General features: G+C 40.1%; 2 protein-coding genes across 2 annotated transcripts; one reads left to right on the top strand and one right to left on the bottom strand.

Annotated features, from left to right (window-relative positions):
* Positions 1-1,167: 1,167 nt before the first annotated feature.
* On the top strand, positions 1,168-14,036 carry LOC128207714 (uncharacterized). The gene is made up of 9 exons (XM_052910806.1): positions 1,168-1,527; positions 1,658-1,788; positions 2,003-2,096; positions 2,605-2,730; positions 2,958-3,245; positions 10,497-10,633; positions 12,349-12,475; positions 12,766-12,910; positions 13,123-14,036. The coding sequence occupies exons 1-9, from the start codon at positions 1,328-1,330 to the stop codon at positions 13,291-13,293; spliced, it is 1,419 nt and encodes a 472-aa protein (XP_052766766.1). The 5' UTR covers positions 1,168-1,327; the 3' UTR covers positions 13,294-14,036.
* An 84-nt stretch (positions 14,037-14,120) lies between these two features.
* On the bottom strand, positions 14,121-16,832 carry LOC128207713 (sodium-dependent glucose transporter 1A-like). Its single transcript, XM_052910805.1, has 5 exons — positions 16,683-16,832; positions 16,367-16,519; positions 16,044-16,147; positions 15,692-15,873; positions 14,121-15,355 (listed from the first exon to the last, which is right to left on the bottom strand). Exons 1-5 carry the CDS (start codon positions 16,761-16,763, stop codon positions 14,220-14,222), a joined length of 1,656 nt encoding a protein of 551 aa, XP_052766765.1. The 5' UTR covers positions 16,764-16,832; the 3' UTR covers positions 14,121-14,219.
* Between the last annotated feature and the right edge of the window lie 683 nt (positions 16,833-17,515).

Raw genomic sequence — 17,515 nt, 5'->3', positions numbered from 1 at the left:
TAGTATATTACATATTAACTGGAAATCGCAAACCATGACTAGATAACCTGTTAGTATATTACATATTAACTGGAAATCGCAAACCATGACTAGATAACCAGTTAGTATATTACATATTAACTGGAAATCGCAAACCATGACTAGTTAACCAGTTAGTATATTACATATTAACTGGAAATCGCAAACCATGACTAGTTAACCAGTTAGTATATTACATATTAACTGGAAATCGCAAACCATGACTAGATAACCAGTTAGTATATTACATATTAACTGGAAATCGCAAACCATGACTAGATAACCAGTTAGTATATTACATATTAACTGGAAATCGCAAACCATGACTAGATAACCAGTTAGTATATTACATATTAACTGGAAATCGCAAACCATAACTAGATAACCTGTTAATGTTGTACAGCTAAATGTGTATACCACGTGGTACATTGCGACATTAATGCTACGTCGGAAAGGCAATAGTTTGCTTTGAATGAAGATAACTTTTCTTCACCATTTTAAATGAAACATAGCGCAGTCTATGTCTCTTACAGAGCACCGCCTTTTATCCGAGTTTGATTGAAAGTTTACTTTCTGAAAACACTTCGACAAACCCTTTCACAAAACCACTGCCTGATGGAGCACTTTCAAAACATTTGTTTGGAAACAGGTTTGTCACAGTGTCTGAGGAAACTGATCATCTTATCAAACTCCGATAATGAAACAAAAGCGGCGCTCTCTTATGTTTTTGGACGAAAAATTAGTTTTGCCGATAATGCACCTGAAAACACTTATTTTATCAATATTTTACTCTAAAATATCGAAATTGCAAAAAAAATACAGTTATAGCATAAAAGGGTATGTTGGATATATTGGGGTTCGAACCCACACCCGTAGTCAAGAAAAAAATAGAAAACAGTCGGCTAGTCCACACGGCCACCGGAACATTAATAAAGCATTTGCATATTACAAACCACGAGCGAATCACTTGAGGTAAAATAGTCTGCCCTTCGTGTCATTTTAAATGGTGAAGAAAAAAAAAGTTATCTTGGTTTTAAGTTTTCATTTTAAGCATAATGCTGCCATCAGACGTAGTATATTATATAACATAATGTATCACCAGGTATACACACACTGTGACTGGAACATTGTGCATATGCCAGGTATATGCAGCTCCTGCATACAAACGATTTCCTTCTCAATCGAAAATTGGACAGGAATTCTCGGCATGTATGTTTTATGGAGTAGTTTCGGTGTGGACTTGAAACTTCACAAGTGAGCTTAAGTTGTTCGGAAATACTATTTCCCCTCGTCATACAATAGAACGAGCATGTCTTCACAAAAACTAAACGTTATGTTGTGGTTGTTTGTTTTCTTAACCGCATGTACAACTCCTGTGCTAGGAAAGAATGTACTGGTGTCAATGTTGGATAATGAAGTACGGCGATGTATAACGGACCAATCGGAACCACCCGTACTGAACGAGGACGCCTTAGTACGCCGCATCATGACTGTTGTCCAAAACGAGAGGTTAGAAATTACATATAATTATAAATGATATAAATAAAAAGTTTCCTTTTAAAGTTTTAACTGATATAACCAAAGATCCTATATTTTGATATTCTAGCCAATTTCGTTAGTTGTCCATTGTTTTTAATAGTTCGTTCCAGCAAGTGATGAAGTGTGTGGAGCTGTACGTGGCGATCACTTTTGGGGGCTTCCTCAGCGAACACTTTTACCTTTTCTCGCTGGAAGACAGAGCGCACATCATTGCCCAGGCTTACTCGAGATGTGAATACTTTCATATTATTTTAATTTTCAGAATGCTATACTCATACCAGTCTTCTTTTATTTCTCTCTAGCATTACAAATTACATGTACGTTCAATTATGTGTTAAATAATGTTGTTCGAGTGTTTCCGCTGTTTATCACTGTCGTTGATCGTTAAACCAACCATACATGTACACAATATATACATTACATCGTGATTTATTCCATATGGCAGTGTCTGTGGTGAGCTGGGATTGCCTTGCGGGCCGCTTGCAGACATCCGCCTGTGTCGAGGTCCCTGACGACATGGCTGGGAATGACGTGTGTCGGTAGGGCTCCATCTCCTACCTTCTAGCCAATGAATACAGTCGTTATTCGTGTATTATGATCAATCGATTGCATAATACTGAACTTTTTACCTTAGCGTAATGCACCAGTCAATTCGGTTATCACGCCCCCCCCCCCCCACCACCCCCAAGGTTCGGGGAATAGTGGGGACTTTGACTTTCGGTCCAGCCAAGCCCGGGTAAATTCCCCGCCCTGCGGTGACGAACTGGTGGTAAAATCCCCACCAAATGCCTCCGCACCCCAGGGACCCTAGGTAAGGCCCATTCCCCGCTATATTTGGCGCAAAGACACCACCACCGCATTCACCCGGCATTGCGGGGCCGCCGGGAAGGTAAAAACACGACCCATTTCTCAGGCTATCCCCGGTATACACCCCGGACCTGTGGGGGCGTGGTTACAATTGACTAGTGCATAAGTGCTCGTATTCTTCATTTACTTTCCCGTTTACAGTTCTTCAATTCTTATTTATTTCCTATATTTTGCTGGCAGGAGCGCCAAACCGGAAGCCCGGAGCACGTGCGCGCGGCTTCTAAGCCAATGGGGTTGCCCAACCGACATCAACATAATTATTCAGCAGTTTGTGGACATCATGTTTGGAAAATGCATTTTCGACACGTAAAACCTTATTACACGCAAGTTCTTTTGATAAATTAACTGTGTAATGAGCCACATGAATATATATTTTATGGAAATTATTAAAATTGATATTTAGTGTATAACAAATTCATGGCTCTACACACGTGATTTTCGTAAATAAGTACGGGTTTTAACGTTGAAAACGTAATGACGGAAGAACAAAGTAAGAACGTTATGTTACTGATGTTATGGCATACATATTTCAGATACACCCAATCACCAAGCCCCATAAGCCACGTCGCTACCACAGACTATACAGTCTTCACCACGCGATACGACCGCACTTCGGTGGCACACACGGAGCATGTATCAACGGAGATTGACTTCAATTCGACGGCGTTATTGCAGTGCGTGCGGTCCGTATATGGGTTCGGGGAAGATACCTTCGTTTACCTCTTCCTGCCCGACATGTACACCAAGTGGGCCATACAATTTTCCTCCGGGCCTCACAATGTCACCGAACTAAATGCACATGCGATGGATCTCTTCTGTGGGTAGGATATCGATCTCGTAAATAAATCATTTAGTGAAGCATAGTTTGGAATTACGATGTCGAGGTTTTTAATCTTCTGTAATGCGGAGCTCTTGTGACTGCCTGTTGTTCGTCGTCTTTAGCCAGAGTCTTGTCTGTTAACTATTTAGACAGCTACCAATGTTTCTACCCACTCTTCCGTCAAACTTGGTAAAATTTGATGCTGAAAAAATGCTGAGTACACAATTGGTGCAATATAAGAAGGGCATTATAAACATCCATTAGACAACAGTTTCCTACTTCGGATATCTTTAATCCTCGGTCAGAATATTAAAATTACAATTTAAGTCTAGAATCAATATGGTTGTCGTGCTATGTTCATACGTCATTGTAGGACCATAGCCAAAGGACACACACCATAGCCTCTGGCCAACCAGGCTTCGCTGCTGGGGTCAGTGGACGACTGTCATGTCAATGTCCATCCGTCGGATTCCCTTTACTTTTCTGTTCTGGACTCGGTAAACGACTGTTAGGTATTTGGTCTACCTCGTGATTCTTGCCAATATTGAGTTCATGTATCAAAGGTCTACTCTTTGGTTTTAATCCCAATGTGTGTAAACGAAAGCATGTTTAACAAATATCAATTACTAATCACTACGATCAAACTTATCACGACAGCTCCGTCTCTAGCTGTATCGCAACGATCGTATCAGTTTGTTGGAAGTCCACCCAGCGGTCAATTTGCCAAATGGCAATTGTCTGAATTGGTATTAAGTTATGAACCCCTTTCTGTGAATTCTATGACTGCATTTCGAGTATCTGGAAACCCCGAGCATTCTATATGTCAATACCCGTTCCTTAAATACTGTTTTGTTAATAATTTAGTTGGCGTTTATGGTTGACAATGCTTTTTCGATGATTTGACATGCAAACAAATTGCAAATATCTTTTTTCCCACAGGAGCGGTTGTGGAGTTGCATTTGGTCGAACCCTATTCTAAACTTGTAACTGTTTTTGTATCGCCTGCCGCGGCATAGTGTGTGAGGTATCCTTCTGCCAAACCAAATCTAATGTGTGCTTCTCATCCACCTAGTACTTCAAAACATGTTGTGGTGAAAATGAAACAGTGCTTCTCGCCCCCCCCCCCTCTTCATACTTCTTTTATGCCATTAGCAAGCTAGTGTGGCTGTCGAGAGCGCCAAATAAGAGGTTGCGGGAGTTGCCGGGTCGTTGAGGAGTTTCTCCCGAAATAGGAGCTTCACTGACTGAATAATGAAGATGAAGCTTGTTTAATAATCAAGTCAATTTATTTTGAAAGCAAACACATATAATTATATATCAATAAACACAAAGTACAAAAGATGTTACAAATACTTAAACTAATTTGGGGAAATTAGCATACAACTCGCTTTTAAAAATACATGTGAAAGGTTAACTGGTTGACAACAATTTATATTACAATAATTTTAATTTAATAATTGTTTGTTTAATAACCATAAAATGAACTTAATAAATACTTGCAAACAGAAATAAGACATGTACATATCTAAGTGAGTTCAAATTTTAAGACAAATAATTGAGGAAAATAATTTCCACATATTCAAACTTCTTATTATATGAATATAAATTCTTAAATGTTTTAACAATAAATTCACAAACTATTAAAACTATTACCATTCAAAAGTACTTTGATAAAATAAATTGAGTTAAACACAAAAAGTAATATATAAAAATAATGACAACATACCTGAATAATGAAGATCAAGCTTGTTTAATAATCAAGTCCTTTTATTTTGAAAGCAAACACACATATGCTTTTCAGGACACAGGCTTCATCTTAAATATTAAGTTTTCAGTAATATGATTCAGATCTTAGATTTGATAAGCATCATTAAATCATTAACTTGTCACTACAAAAATTCTAAAATTGAAGCTGGCTTAGCCTGAGGGATCGTGCTACTGTTTTGAAGAAAAATGTATGATAAGTTGACACCAATTAATGTAATTAAAAGGAAATCACTCAGCCTAAGGTGACCAAATTATTGAACTTAAAAACAAGTTAAGAATCTAAAAAAGATAATTATTAACTGCCAAATATATTATATAGGCTGCAGGCATTCATATGTTTACATGATTTATAGACACGCATTGAAAATGAGTTTTTAGTCATAATAGTTATTTTTAAACTATTCCTGAATAATTAATTCTGAGTTATTAAACAAAATATACATATTACCCAAATGAAATAAATATTTGTAATTTACAATTATCATTTTAACATAAATTTATATTTAATTTATGTAACAAAAACTTGGGGCATAATACTTCCAACCCTGTTGTGGTGGCCTTGATGCTGTGCTTCTCATCCTCCTCATACTTCCAAACATGTTATTGATAGCTTGATGCTGTGCTTCTCATCTTCCTCATACTTCCAAACATGTTATTGTGAGCTTGATGCTGTGCTTCTCATCCTCCTCATACTTCAAAACATGTTATTGTGAGCTTGATGCTGTGCTTCTCATCTTCCTCATACTTCCAAACATGTTATTGTGGGCTTGATGCTGTGCTTCTCATCCACCTCATACTTCCAAACATGTTATTGTGAGCTTGATGTTGTGCTTCTCATCTTCCTCATGCTTCCAAACATGTTATTGTGGGCTTGATGTTGTGCTTCTCATCCACCTCATGCTTCCAAACATGTTATTGTGAGCTTGATGCTGTGTTTCTCATCCACCTCATGCTTCCAAACATGTTATTGTGAGCTTGATGCTGTGCTTCTCATCCTCCTCATACTTCCAAACATGTTATTGTGAGCTTGATGCTGTGCTTCTCATCCTCCTCATACTTCCAAACATGTTATTGTGGGCTTGATGCTGTGCTTCTCATCCACCTCATACTTCCAAACATGTTATTGTGAGCTTGATGCTGTGCTTCTCATCTTCCTCATACTTCCAAACATGTTATTGTGGGCTTGATGCTGTGCTTCTCATCTTCCTCATACTTCCAAACATGTTATTGTGGGGTTGATGCTGTGCTTCTCATCTTCCTCATACTTCCAAACATGTTATTGTGAGCTTGATGCTGTGCTTCTCATCTTCCTCATACTTCCAAACATGTTATTGTGAGCTTGATGCTGTGCTTCTCATCTTCCTCATACTTCCAAACATGTTATTGTGAGCTTGATGCTGTGCTTCTCATCTTCCTCATACTTCCAAACATGTTATTGTGGGCTTGATGCTGTGCTTCTCATCTTCCTCATAGTTCCAAACATGTTATTGTGGGCTTGATGCTGTGCTTCTCATCTTCCTCATAGTTCCAAACATGTTATTGTGAGTTTGATGCTGTGCTTCTCATCTTCCTCATACTTCCAAACATGTTATTGTGGGCTTGATGCTGTGCTTCTCATCTTCCTCATACTTCCAAACATGTTATTGTGGGGTTGATGCTGTGCTTCTCATCCTCCTCATACTTCCAAACATGTTATTCCAAACATGTTATTGTGGGCTTGATGCTGTGCTTCTCATCCTCCTCATACTTCCAAACATGTTTTTGTGAGCTTGATGCGGTGCTTCTCATTCACCTCATACTTCCAAACATGTTATTGTGAGCTTGATGCTGTGCTTCTCATCCTCCTCATACTTCCAAACATGTTATTGTGGGCTTGATGCTGTGCTTCTCATCCTCCTCATACTACCAAACATGTTATTGTGGGCTTGATGCTGTGCTTCTCATCCTCCTCATACTTCCAAACATGTTATTGTGAGCTTGATGCTGTGCTTCTCATCCACCTCATACTTCCAAACATGTTATTGTGGGCTTGATGCTGTGCTTCTCATCCACCTCATACTTCCAAACATGTTATTGTGGGCTTGATGCTGTGCTTCTCATCTTCCTCATACTTCCAAACATGTTATTGTGAGCTTGATGCTGTGCTTCTCATCCTCCTCATACTTCCAAACATGTTATTGTGGGCTTGATGCTGTGCTTCTCATCCTCCTCATACTTCCAAACATGTTATTGTGGGCTTGATGCTGTGCTTCTCATCCTCCTCATACTTCCAAACATGTTATTGTTAGCTTGATGCTGTGCTTCTCATCCACCTCATACTTCCAAACATGTTATTGTGAGTTTGATGCTGTGCTTCTCATCCACCTCATACTTCCAAACATGTTATTGTGAGCTTGATGCTGTGCTTCTCATCCACCTCATACTTCCAAACATGTTATTGTGGGCTTGATGCTGTGCTTCTCATCCACCTCATACTTCCAAACATGTTATTGTGAGCTTGATGCTGTGCTTCTCATCCTCCTCATACTTCCAAACATGTGTGAGAGCTTGATATGGTGCTTCTCATCCACCTCATACTTCCATGTTACTATGAGCTTGATAGTGTGCTTTTCATATACCTATTACTTCAAATCAGGCTGTGGTGAGCTTGATAATGTGCTTTTACCAACCTCATACTTCCAAACATGTAGTGGTCAGCTAGATACTGTGCTTTTACCTACCTCATACTTCAAAACATGTTGTGGTCAGCTTGACAACGTGCTATGTCTAACCTCATATTTCCAAACATGTTGTGGTCACCTAGACACTGTGCTTTTACCTATCTCATACTTCAAAACATGCTGTGGTCAGCTAGATAATGTGCTTTGACCTACCTCATACTTCAAAACATGTTGTGGTGAGCTAGATACTGTGCTTTTACCAACCTTATACTTCCAAACATGTTGTGGTCAGCCAGATAGTGTGCTTTTACAAACCTCATACTTCCAAACATGTTGTGGTCACCTAGACACTGTGCTTTTACCTACCTCATACTTCAAAACATGTTGTGGTCAGCTAGATAATGTGCTTTTACCTACCTCATACTTCAAAACATGTTGTGGTGAGGTAGATACTCTGCTTTTACCAACCCCATACTTCCAAACATGTAGTGGTCAGCTAGATACTGTTCTTTTACCAACCCCATACTTCCAAACATGTTGTGGTCAGCCAGATAGTGTGCTTTTATCAACCTCATACTTCCAGACATGTTGTGGTGAGCTAGATACTGTGCTTTTACCAACCTCATACTTCCAAACATGTTATGGTCAGCTTGATAATGTGCTTTTACCTACCTCATACTTCAAAACATGTTGTGGTGAGCTAGATACTGTGCTTTTACCAACCCCATACTTCCAAACATGTTGTGGTCAGCCAGATAGTGTGCTTTTATCAACCTCATACTTCCAAACATGTGTGAGAGCTAGATACTGTTCTTTTACCAACCCCATACTTCCAAACATGTTGTGGTCAGCCAGATAGTGTGCTTTTATCAACCTCATACTTCCAGACATGTTGTGGTGAGCTAGATACTGTGCTTTTACCAACCTCATACTTCCAGACATGTATTGGTCAGCTAGATACTGTGCTTTTACAAACCTCATACTTCCAAACATGGTGTGGTCAGCTTGATACTGTGCTTTTACCAACCTCATACTTCCAAACATGTTTTGGTCAGCTTGATACTGTGCTATTACCAACCTCATACTTCCAAACATGTTGTGGTTAGCTTGATAATGTGCTTCTCGTATACCTCACACTTCTGCCAACCATTTATTTATTTAGATAAGTTATTTTCTTATCAGTCGAATTTCTACCTATACCTTATAAGTGGACTGCCTTGCGTTTTGTATTCCATAATGTTGAGCACCTTACCTACCTCAATAACCCCATCCATGTTGAGCACCTCACCTACCTCAATAACCCCATCCATTGAAGCAGCTTGGTGTCGGCCGGAAAAATAACTTTATCGACTTATCAGTGAGACAACGTCTGTAAGCAGTATTATAACAGTGGAATCCCTTTCAAAATGTTTCCCGCAGCATGAAGTTTGATAATTTCAGTCATTTCTGTATAGAAGATGAAGTTACGACGCATCTGGGAATGAACACGAATTCTTTCGCGCAGTGTTGATGTTGTTTTTTTTCAGATGTGCTTTTTAATAAAAGACCCTTTGTCAACTGAACTCGCTATAGGGAAAATCCGCTTTTGGTTTAGTAGCCATTGTTAGTTTGTTCCTATGATTCACGTGAAGACTTAAACAACGTTTGACCATTTCAGCTGAGCCAGGTTCCGTGTTAGCTGACGACTTTCCATAAACACCTGACGCTTTTCTGTATATAGCTGACTCGTCTACAAAGAGACACGATAGAAGTTCCACCGAGTTGCAATATTTCTCTCCAATACCAGTAGAGAGTTGCCATATTTCTCTCAAATACCAGTAGAGAGTTGCCATATTTCTCTCAAATATCAGCAGAGAGTTGCCATATTTCTCTCAAATATTTGTAGAGAGTTGCCATATTTCTCTCAAATACCAGCAGAGAGTCGCCACATTTCTCTCAAATACCAGTAGAGTTGCAATGTTTGTCTCAAATATCAGTAGAGAGTTGCCATATTTCTCTCAAATATCAGTAGAGTGTTGCCATAGTTCTCTTAAACATCAGTAGAGTGTTGCCATAGTTCTCTTAAACATCAGTAGAGAGTCGCCATGTTTCTCTCAAATATCAGTAGAGAGTTGCCATATTTCTCTCAAATATCAGTAGAGTGTTGCCATAGTTCTCTTAAATATCAGTAGAGAGTCGCCATGTTTCTCTCAAATATCAGTAGAGAGTTGCCATATTTCTCTCAAATACCAGTAGAGAGTCGCCACATTTCTCTCAAATACCAGTAGAGTTGCAATGTTTGTCTCAAACATCAGTAGAGTGTTGCCATAGTTCTTTTAAACATCAGTAGAGAGTCGCCATGTGTCTCTCAAATATCAGTAGAGAGTTGCCATATTTCTCTCAAATATCAGTAGAGTGTTGCAATAGTTCTCTTAAATATCAGTAGAGAGTCGCCATGTTTCTCTCAAATAACAGTAGAGAGTTGCCATATTTCTCTCAAATACCAGTAGAGAGTCGCCACATTTCTCTCAAATACCAGTAGAGAGTTGCCATATTTCTCTCAAATACCAGTAGAGAGTCGCCACATTTCTCTCAAATATCAATAGAGAGTATAGTGATCAATTATGTTAATTTCTAGATGTTTTATTGTGTAAAAGCCAGATTAGAAAAAACATTCTCAGCTATTGAGCGATTGAGGGTCGCCATGGACCTCTTGTTGTACTCTTATGTTGACTTGAGTATTACACTTTTTTGTTAGAGTTTAAAATAACATTGATCATACAATTTATTACATCAATTTTATAGAGTGTATAAAAAGTATTATTTGTTTGAAATCGTGCTTATAGGAGAGTAGTGGAGTACAGTGCTTGTGTGAGTGGGCAGATCGCGCGGTCAAAACACCCGGTGGACACAAGGCTTCGTCCCTTCTTCAACCTTCAGGGTCTGGAGTTCCAGTTCAGGAGATACTGTGACGGCAGATCAGGTACAGTCAGGTTTCTTTTTAAAAAAGTCCTTTAAGCAATGTACATGTACATATAAACCTTAAGAATTAATATTTTGTATGTATACTAGTAGGTAGGCTGATTTAATGTATGGCTGAAACTCTTTCATTAGTCACTTACTTTTTCTGGTTAAGTACCCAGGGGACAGAAACTATTTTTATGTTTTCCAAGCCTAGATATACTATATATTTTGCTTGCCGGTGATAATTATAAATATGTTTTAATAAATGCCTTGTTAACAATTAACCATTGATTTGTTATAAATTCAATGGAAATAATTTTCCCAGATTTGACACTATCGGCGAATTGACCTTTCCTCTGATTGGCTAGTATTGGAAAACCCCGCAACTAGCTACACGCGAAAAGGATTTTGTTGTTTTAAATACAGAATCTTATTTTGATTGAAAAAAATGGATTGTTACGGATTCGCGAATAAAACGTTCTTTGTACCGAACGCATTTATTACTTTTTGTTCATAATTTTCTTTGACAAGTAAAATTTGTTTGCAAAAAGGTGTTTGTGTATGTTTTTACAGCGACATAATTGTAGAATTTAGGATTCTAAAAACTGTTCTGACCTTTAAAAATCGCACGACTGGATTGATTTTTGCTTGTTTTTTTGTGTTCAGTAGTTTTGTTAGCCAAAGACAGCCTGGCTCTGGCAAGGGGGCATGCTCAATGGTTGTCTCAGCCGTCGAGAGTCTGCCTCCGGCCGCTTGCCTGGCTCAATGGTTGTCTCAGCCGTCGAGAGCCTGGCTCCGGCCACTGGCCTGGCTCAATGGTTGTCTCAGCCGTTGAGAGTCTTGCTCCGGCAGCTGGCCAGGCTCAATGGTTGTATAAGCCGTCGAGAGCCTGGCTCCGGCCACTGGCCAGGCTCAATGGATGTCTAAGCCGTCGAGAGTTTGGCTCCGGCCGCTGGCCGTGCGCAATGGTTGTCTAAGCCGTAAAGAGTCTGGCTCCGACCGCTGGCCAGGCTCAATGGTTGTCTTAACCGTAGATAGTCTGGCTCCGGCCGCTGGCCAGGCTCAATGGTTGCCTCAGCCGTAGAGAGTCTGGCTCCAGTTAATGGCCTGGCTAAATGGTTGTCTAAGCCGTAGAGAGTCTGGCTCCGGTCGCTGGCCGGCTCATTGCTTGTCTTAGCCGTCGAGAGTCTGGCTCCGGCCGCTGGCCAGGGTAAATGATTGTTTAAGCCGTCGAGAGTCTGGCTCCGGCCGCCAGCCAGGCTCAATGGTTGTCTAAGCCGTCGAGAGTCAGGCTCCGGCCGCTGGCCATGCTCAATAGTTGTCTAAGCTGTCGAGAGTCTGGCTCCGGCCGCTGGTCATGCGCAATGGTTGTCTAAGCCGTAGAGAACCTGGCTTCGGCCGCTGGCCAGGCTAAATGGTTATCAAAGCCGTAGAGAGCATGGCTCCGACCGCTGGCCGAGCTCAATGGTTGTCTAAACCGTAGAGAGTCTGGCACTGGCCGCTTGCCAGGCTAAATGGTTGTCTAAGCCGTAGAGAGCCTGGCTTCGGCCGCTGGCCTGGCTCAATAGTTGTCTCAGCCGTCGAGTCTTGCTCCGGCCGCTGGCCAGGCTCAATGGTTTGAACTCCGGACTCCGGACAAACAATAAAAGGTAATCCGGATTCCAAGAGGGGAGGGGGTTACACCCTCATGGTTGCTTTTCTTATGACTGTTATGTGTTGTTTTGTCAATTGAAGCGGTGAACCAGCAGTACATGTGTATGTTTCAATGGTCATCTAGCTGCGAAGGAGGCAGCTTTATAGAAATGCTCATGAACATGTCCATGACACCCTTCTTGGAGGACCAGTACGGCCAAAGATGCGGGTAAGATCGCTGTTGCTGAACCAATTAAAGATGCATTTTCTCTTCTTTACATAAGACCAGCGAGGTCAATACCCATGGAAGAGTTTGAAGCAATCATCATGTTAATACTTATCAAATCCGACGTGGAAGTAAAACATATACGTGTGACCACGTTCATTTTCTGTCATCCTCCACACAATAACATTAAATACACTTGTATGTGTAAAACATGTTTCCTTCTTAATAATAAAAACGACTGAGTTAGTTTTGTGACGAACATATTCATTTTTTTTTATGATGCGTTTAACCAGAGCAATGCGTCGGTCTATCCGGTGCCGTGTGCAGGACGTGTCCGCCTGTGATCAGGAGCTAGCTACCGCTATGCATGGGTTTCTAAACGGCCTACTTAGACCGGACTGTGAACAGGGCGCAAACTACACCGTCCCTGATTTACCGGTAAATGCTAGATCTAATAAGGTTCAAATATATTTAAATCACTCGGCGTATCAAGAACTGCTATGCAGATGTGTTGCTTTGAATGGTCAAACACGCCAGTGTATTATTCAGAAGGCCACAGCACCAATACCAAGAGTATTAAGAGAGACTCGTGGTGTCCACCTATATGTATTTTATCCAATGCGTGCAATAAAACGCCTCCCATATTTCAGACGGCTACAGACGGCGACCACAAATCAAACTCAACCCAGGGAGAGAAAGGAGGACATCGAACAGCTGCGTCGATTACCGCTAGTGTCAATGTGCATCTTCTAGCCATCGCATCTGTATTAACTGTCCCTATATGCAAAATACTTCTGTTAACAGCTTCCCCAAAAGTTTGAACTTTTATGTTTTCGGCGACCGAAAATCCAGTCTCTAACTAAAACAAAAATACTCAAGTCAAATCTAAACCTCGTTCTCAACTCATTTTTTTTCCCGACATTACAGTTTAACAATATCCAGGAAGTACTTATGTTTGACTATTTTTAAGAGCCCATTCTCTTTTGCATTATGCTGATTAACATCATTTCGCAATATTCTGAAACGAAATATTTCTCAGCACAAAATGTACTTGAGTAAAACTGAAAAATAAAAAATTGGACTTGAGTGCAAATTTAGCTCACAATTGTCTTCTTCTATAAAATGTTGACCAAATACAAGTTGTATACCTAATCTTTGAGGGAATACGATTTTAAAGAGGGTAACGCATTATCATATTCTAGTAATGCTGTAATGTGATCAAATGAGTTGAGACTGAGATTTGACTATTTTTGATATTGTTAAGCCTACGTTTAGATTCCGGCCAAATCCGATTTTCTGACGTCATAACGACATTACGTTACATCGTAATCCATGTATTACCAATTTTGGTTAAAGTATTTGTATTTTAGATATGATGAACATTTCGAATTTGATAAATAATTTAATTTCGCAAGCATTTCGAACTGTTAGGTTACGGACATGTGTTTTATAACTGATCGAAATCAATGAATGTATATGCATGCCATCGGATAATTCACACTTATATAAGAGTATGTATAGTAATATATGTTATTATGTAATACTACATAAAATTTGGAAGCTATTACGTGTTCGTTGAAGTGTACACATTCTACCTTCGAATGTATCTACAAGATGGCAGTTTACGAACTTTTAAAGGTTTAAAAACTCAAGGTTTCAATATTTTATTTCTGTATTTATATAAAAATCCCACATCCATAATATAAAAACGTTTTCCGTAACGCTTTAGGTGTAAATTCTTCCTTTGTCAAACATCTAACGATTCTTTATCAATGTGAATTTCAACAGATTCTTCGTTTGGTAGCCTGTCTTTCACATATGTCCTTACAAGTAATCGAATGGTCGCATAGGAAAGCAGACAGACGAGTGTCGCGAGGACGAGAATGTACACAAACCACATCGGTGAGAAATACTCCATCAGATGCCCTATCAACAGTGGCAGGCACATACCGGATACTGAGGCAGACACGAGAAACATACCGGAAATCTTTCCACTCACGTGTATCACGTGCTTGGACGTCCAGCTGAATATTGCGGGGAATATGACTGACATCGCAAACCCAAGCCCAGCTGTAAATGTCCATATTAAGGGATAGAAGCGATATATCGAGCTGACCATGAAGCCAATATATCCTAGTGTCAGTAATCCCAAGTACGTAGTCAACATCGCGACGGTAGAACAACAGGACACTGTGAATATTCCGATAAACCGCCCAACACCGAACGAGGTCCAGAAAGTCGCAGTGGCGTATGCACCTGTAGCTTCATCCCAGTCTAAATATGTCAGACCAAACGTCATCAAGAAACTAGAAAAACAGTCTTCTGTGGTACAGTAAGCCGCCATCAGTATGCACAAAACGACAAGAATGGAAACCTTTACAGATACGGTCATCTCATTTCGCTCAACCTTTTCTCGGTCAACCTTTGAAGCCTCTTTCACATCAGCCTTTTCGTTGGCAGTTGAGCATTTCAACTTAATGTACATGAACATAAAACCAAATGCAGAAGTGAGAACAATGATGGCAGCGATCCAAAATGCAACGCTGACCTTCGATTCCCCGTAAGACTCGTAACAGTTCGGGTTCTGTGGGTTAGCAATAAGGTCAACAACAGACCTATTTCCTTGTGGGCCATTCGAACGATTGTTATCCGTTATGTACAGTAAACCGTTCTTTGAGACGACTACGGTGTCCGTGACTGTAATGTTAGACCCAATTTTGGCTTCTCCGCTGGTCCTCGTGTCGCATACTGATGTTTTCTTCGTCAGAAAAGGCCCCGTAGCCAGCGGAGACAGCAGGGCTCCGAGCGAAAACCCAAAGTGTGCGGCCTGCATGTAAGGCCCGTTTTCGGATCCCCAAATGTGAAGAATATCAGCATTGCCTCCTAAAACATAAGAACTAGGTGTACATACATTAGCATCGTTACGTTGAAAATTCAATTTAAGTTATTAACAGGTATCAATGTATTGCCCGAAAATGGAGACTTGGAGCCAGTACAACGAAAATCTCATGAGAGTAAATAATTTCTCGCCCGAAATCCTGCAATCCGAACAGCAATACGTACATGCAATAAATATCCTATCAGACAGCCAAAAAGTAATTGCTTAGTCCGTTACGCACCTTTGTATTTTTGTAAACCTAAGGGCCATTTTATCAAGAATCCCAGCTAGGAGAAAATTAACGTCGTAAGTTAACTAAGATTGTAACATGTTCCTGAAACCTGCGTCGAGATGTCCACATGCGAAACCTCCTAGGAATTTGATCGCGAGCATGGCGACTAAGGAGCTACAGTAGGGTACGGCGGCAGTGCTGACGGCCAGGCCAAACGTTGAGGCGGCCAGCAGCAACAGCTTGTTGAAGCGGTCATACAGAACGCCACCAGACAAGGAGCCAGTCATGTACCTGAACCCAGTAAATATGCAATTTAAATGTTACAGGATAAACATCAGAAATGTCTCTCTGTGAAAAGAAATATTTCAATAATCTATATATTCACACAGTCGAACGGGTACTCCTTCATTATCATATTTTTAGTATATTGGAGCTAAAAATTGACCAAATGATCCACCAACCCGAAGCTGCCAGCTGTGAAAATCCAGGAGGCCGTGGCCAGGTCCTCTCCCATAATGAGGCGGATATCCGGAAATGTTGGTCCGCTCAACCCCACGCACCAACCCTAAAAAGTCAATAACATATAACTTGATCTGGATCGTTCTGCATTACAAGATATGGGTTGTGTAGTACCCATGATAGTAATCAGATGCGCGTTTGTGCACCTGCGTAGTAGTATAAAGAAGCAAGTGCCAATAATGGGTGAAGAGACGATTCACATGAAATAAAATAAAATGTTTAAAAAAACGTGAAATTATGTATGCAAATTGATCGGACAACTTACCAAACCAACAAACGCCCAACAGATGACGGCTGTGTGTATTATCCGGTGGCGGTACACAGGGTCCGTCCGCAACCTTCCCGTCGTCGCCAGTAGTCGCCGACATACACCGCCGTTCCGGTCTGCATCTCCTTCCTGCTCAGCGACATGTTTCACCTAGGATGTGCAGCTGTATTTAAGATTATAGAGAACAAAAACAGTATTTGAAAAAGGAAGTATGACCTACAATTTTCATTACTCAATATCTACCAAACAAATCTATAGGCTGCGTGAATGTGCGGTTTAAAGATTGGTTTAATTAAATGGAGAAAAAACGTACGTCGTTTTGGTCATCCGAGTAGCCATTGAGAAGTGGGTCAGCTTGCTCCTTCCTGTCTATATTCTTCACTTGGTCATCCATTACAATGTGTGTGCTCTAGATATGTTCTATTAAATTACAACAGGACGTTGATAAACCAAATAGCCTAGCTCAACGACTGAGACATTTCACCAGCAGCGTGTCATGTATGTATTTATAGTTCAAAGATATCGATGGTAGTAGTCATTGCCAACTTTGGAGAATACCGCTGAAGCTAAAGTGCGTATAGAGTTATATAGGGAAAATATGGTTAAACAGTTCTCACGACTTAGTCTTTCAACAGATCAACTTACTTCCTACATATATGTTAGGATAATTCTTGCAGGTTAAGATGATGGTTTTGTATTAATTGTATGATTTTTACATTTTGGTCCCTTTTAAGGGTTTTGTTGGTCATTAAAAGTTACATTGAAATAAGAAGGAGCTAAAAATGGTTTTTCTATTTAAAGTTATTATAGACATCCGATCTCTTAGCTTCTAACGGATTAGGATGCAGAATTTTTTTCTCTTTCAAATGCACTTTTCGAATTAATGGATTTTTAAATATCTTTTGGTCCTTTTTGAACATTTATGTAAAATTTGTAGAAAATCGATGCTCAAAAATTGTGTATTCAACTGTACGGTAATGGTTTTATGGCCCACCCCGCGGCGTATTCACAGCAGGATAGAAATAATCCATCGGCAAGGTTATGACACTGGGTATGACATGTGCAACGAAGTTTGTCATTTATAGCAATACAATTATTCCATAACTATTTGGGATTTTTTTTTCTTTTATCATTATCATATTATTT

This window comes from Mya arenaria, chromosome 11 (assembly GCF_026914265.1).
Source record: "Mya arenaria isolate MELC-2E11 chromosome 11, ASM2691426v1".
Taxonomy (NCBI): Eukaryota; Metazoa; Mollusca; class Bivalvia; order Myida; family Myidae; genus Mya; species Mya arenaria.
Note: the sequence above shows the minus strand (reverse complement) of the source record. Positions and strands in the feature narration are given on the sequence as shown.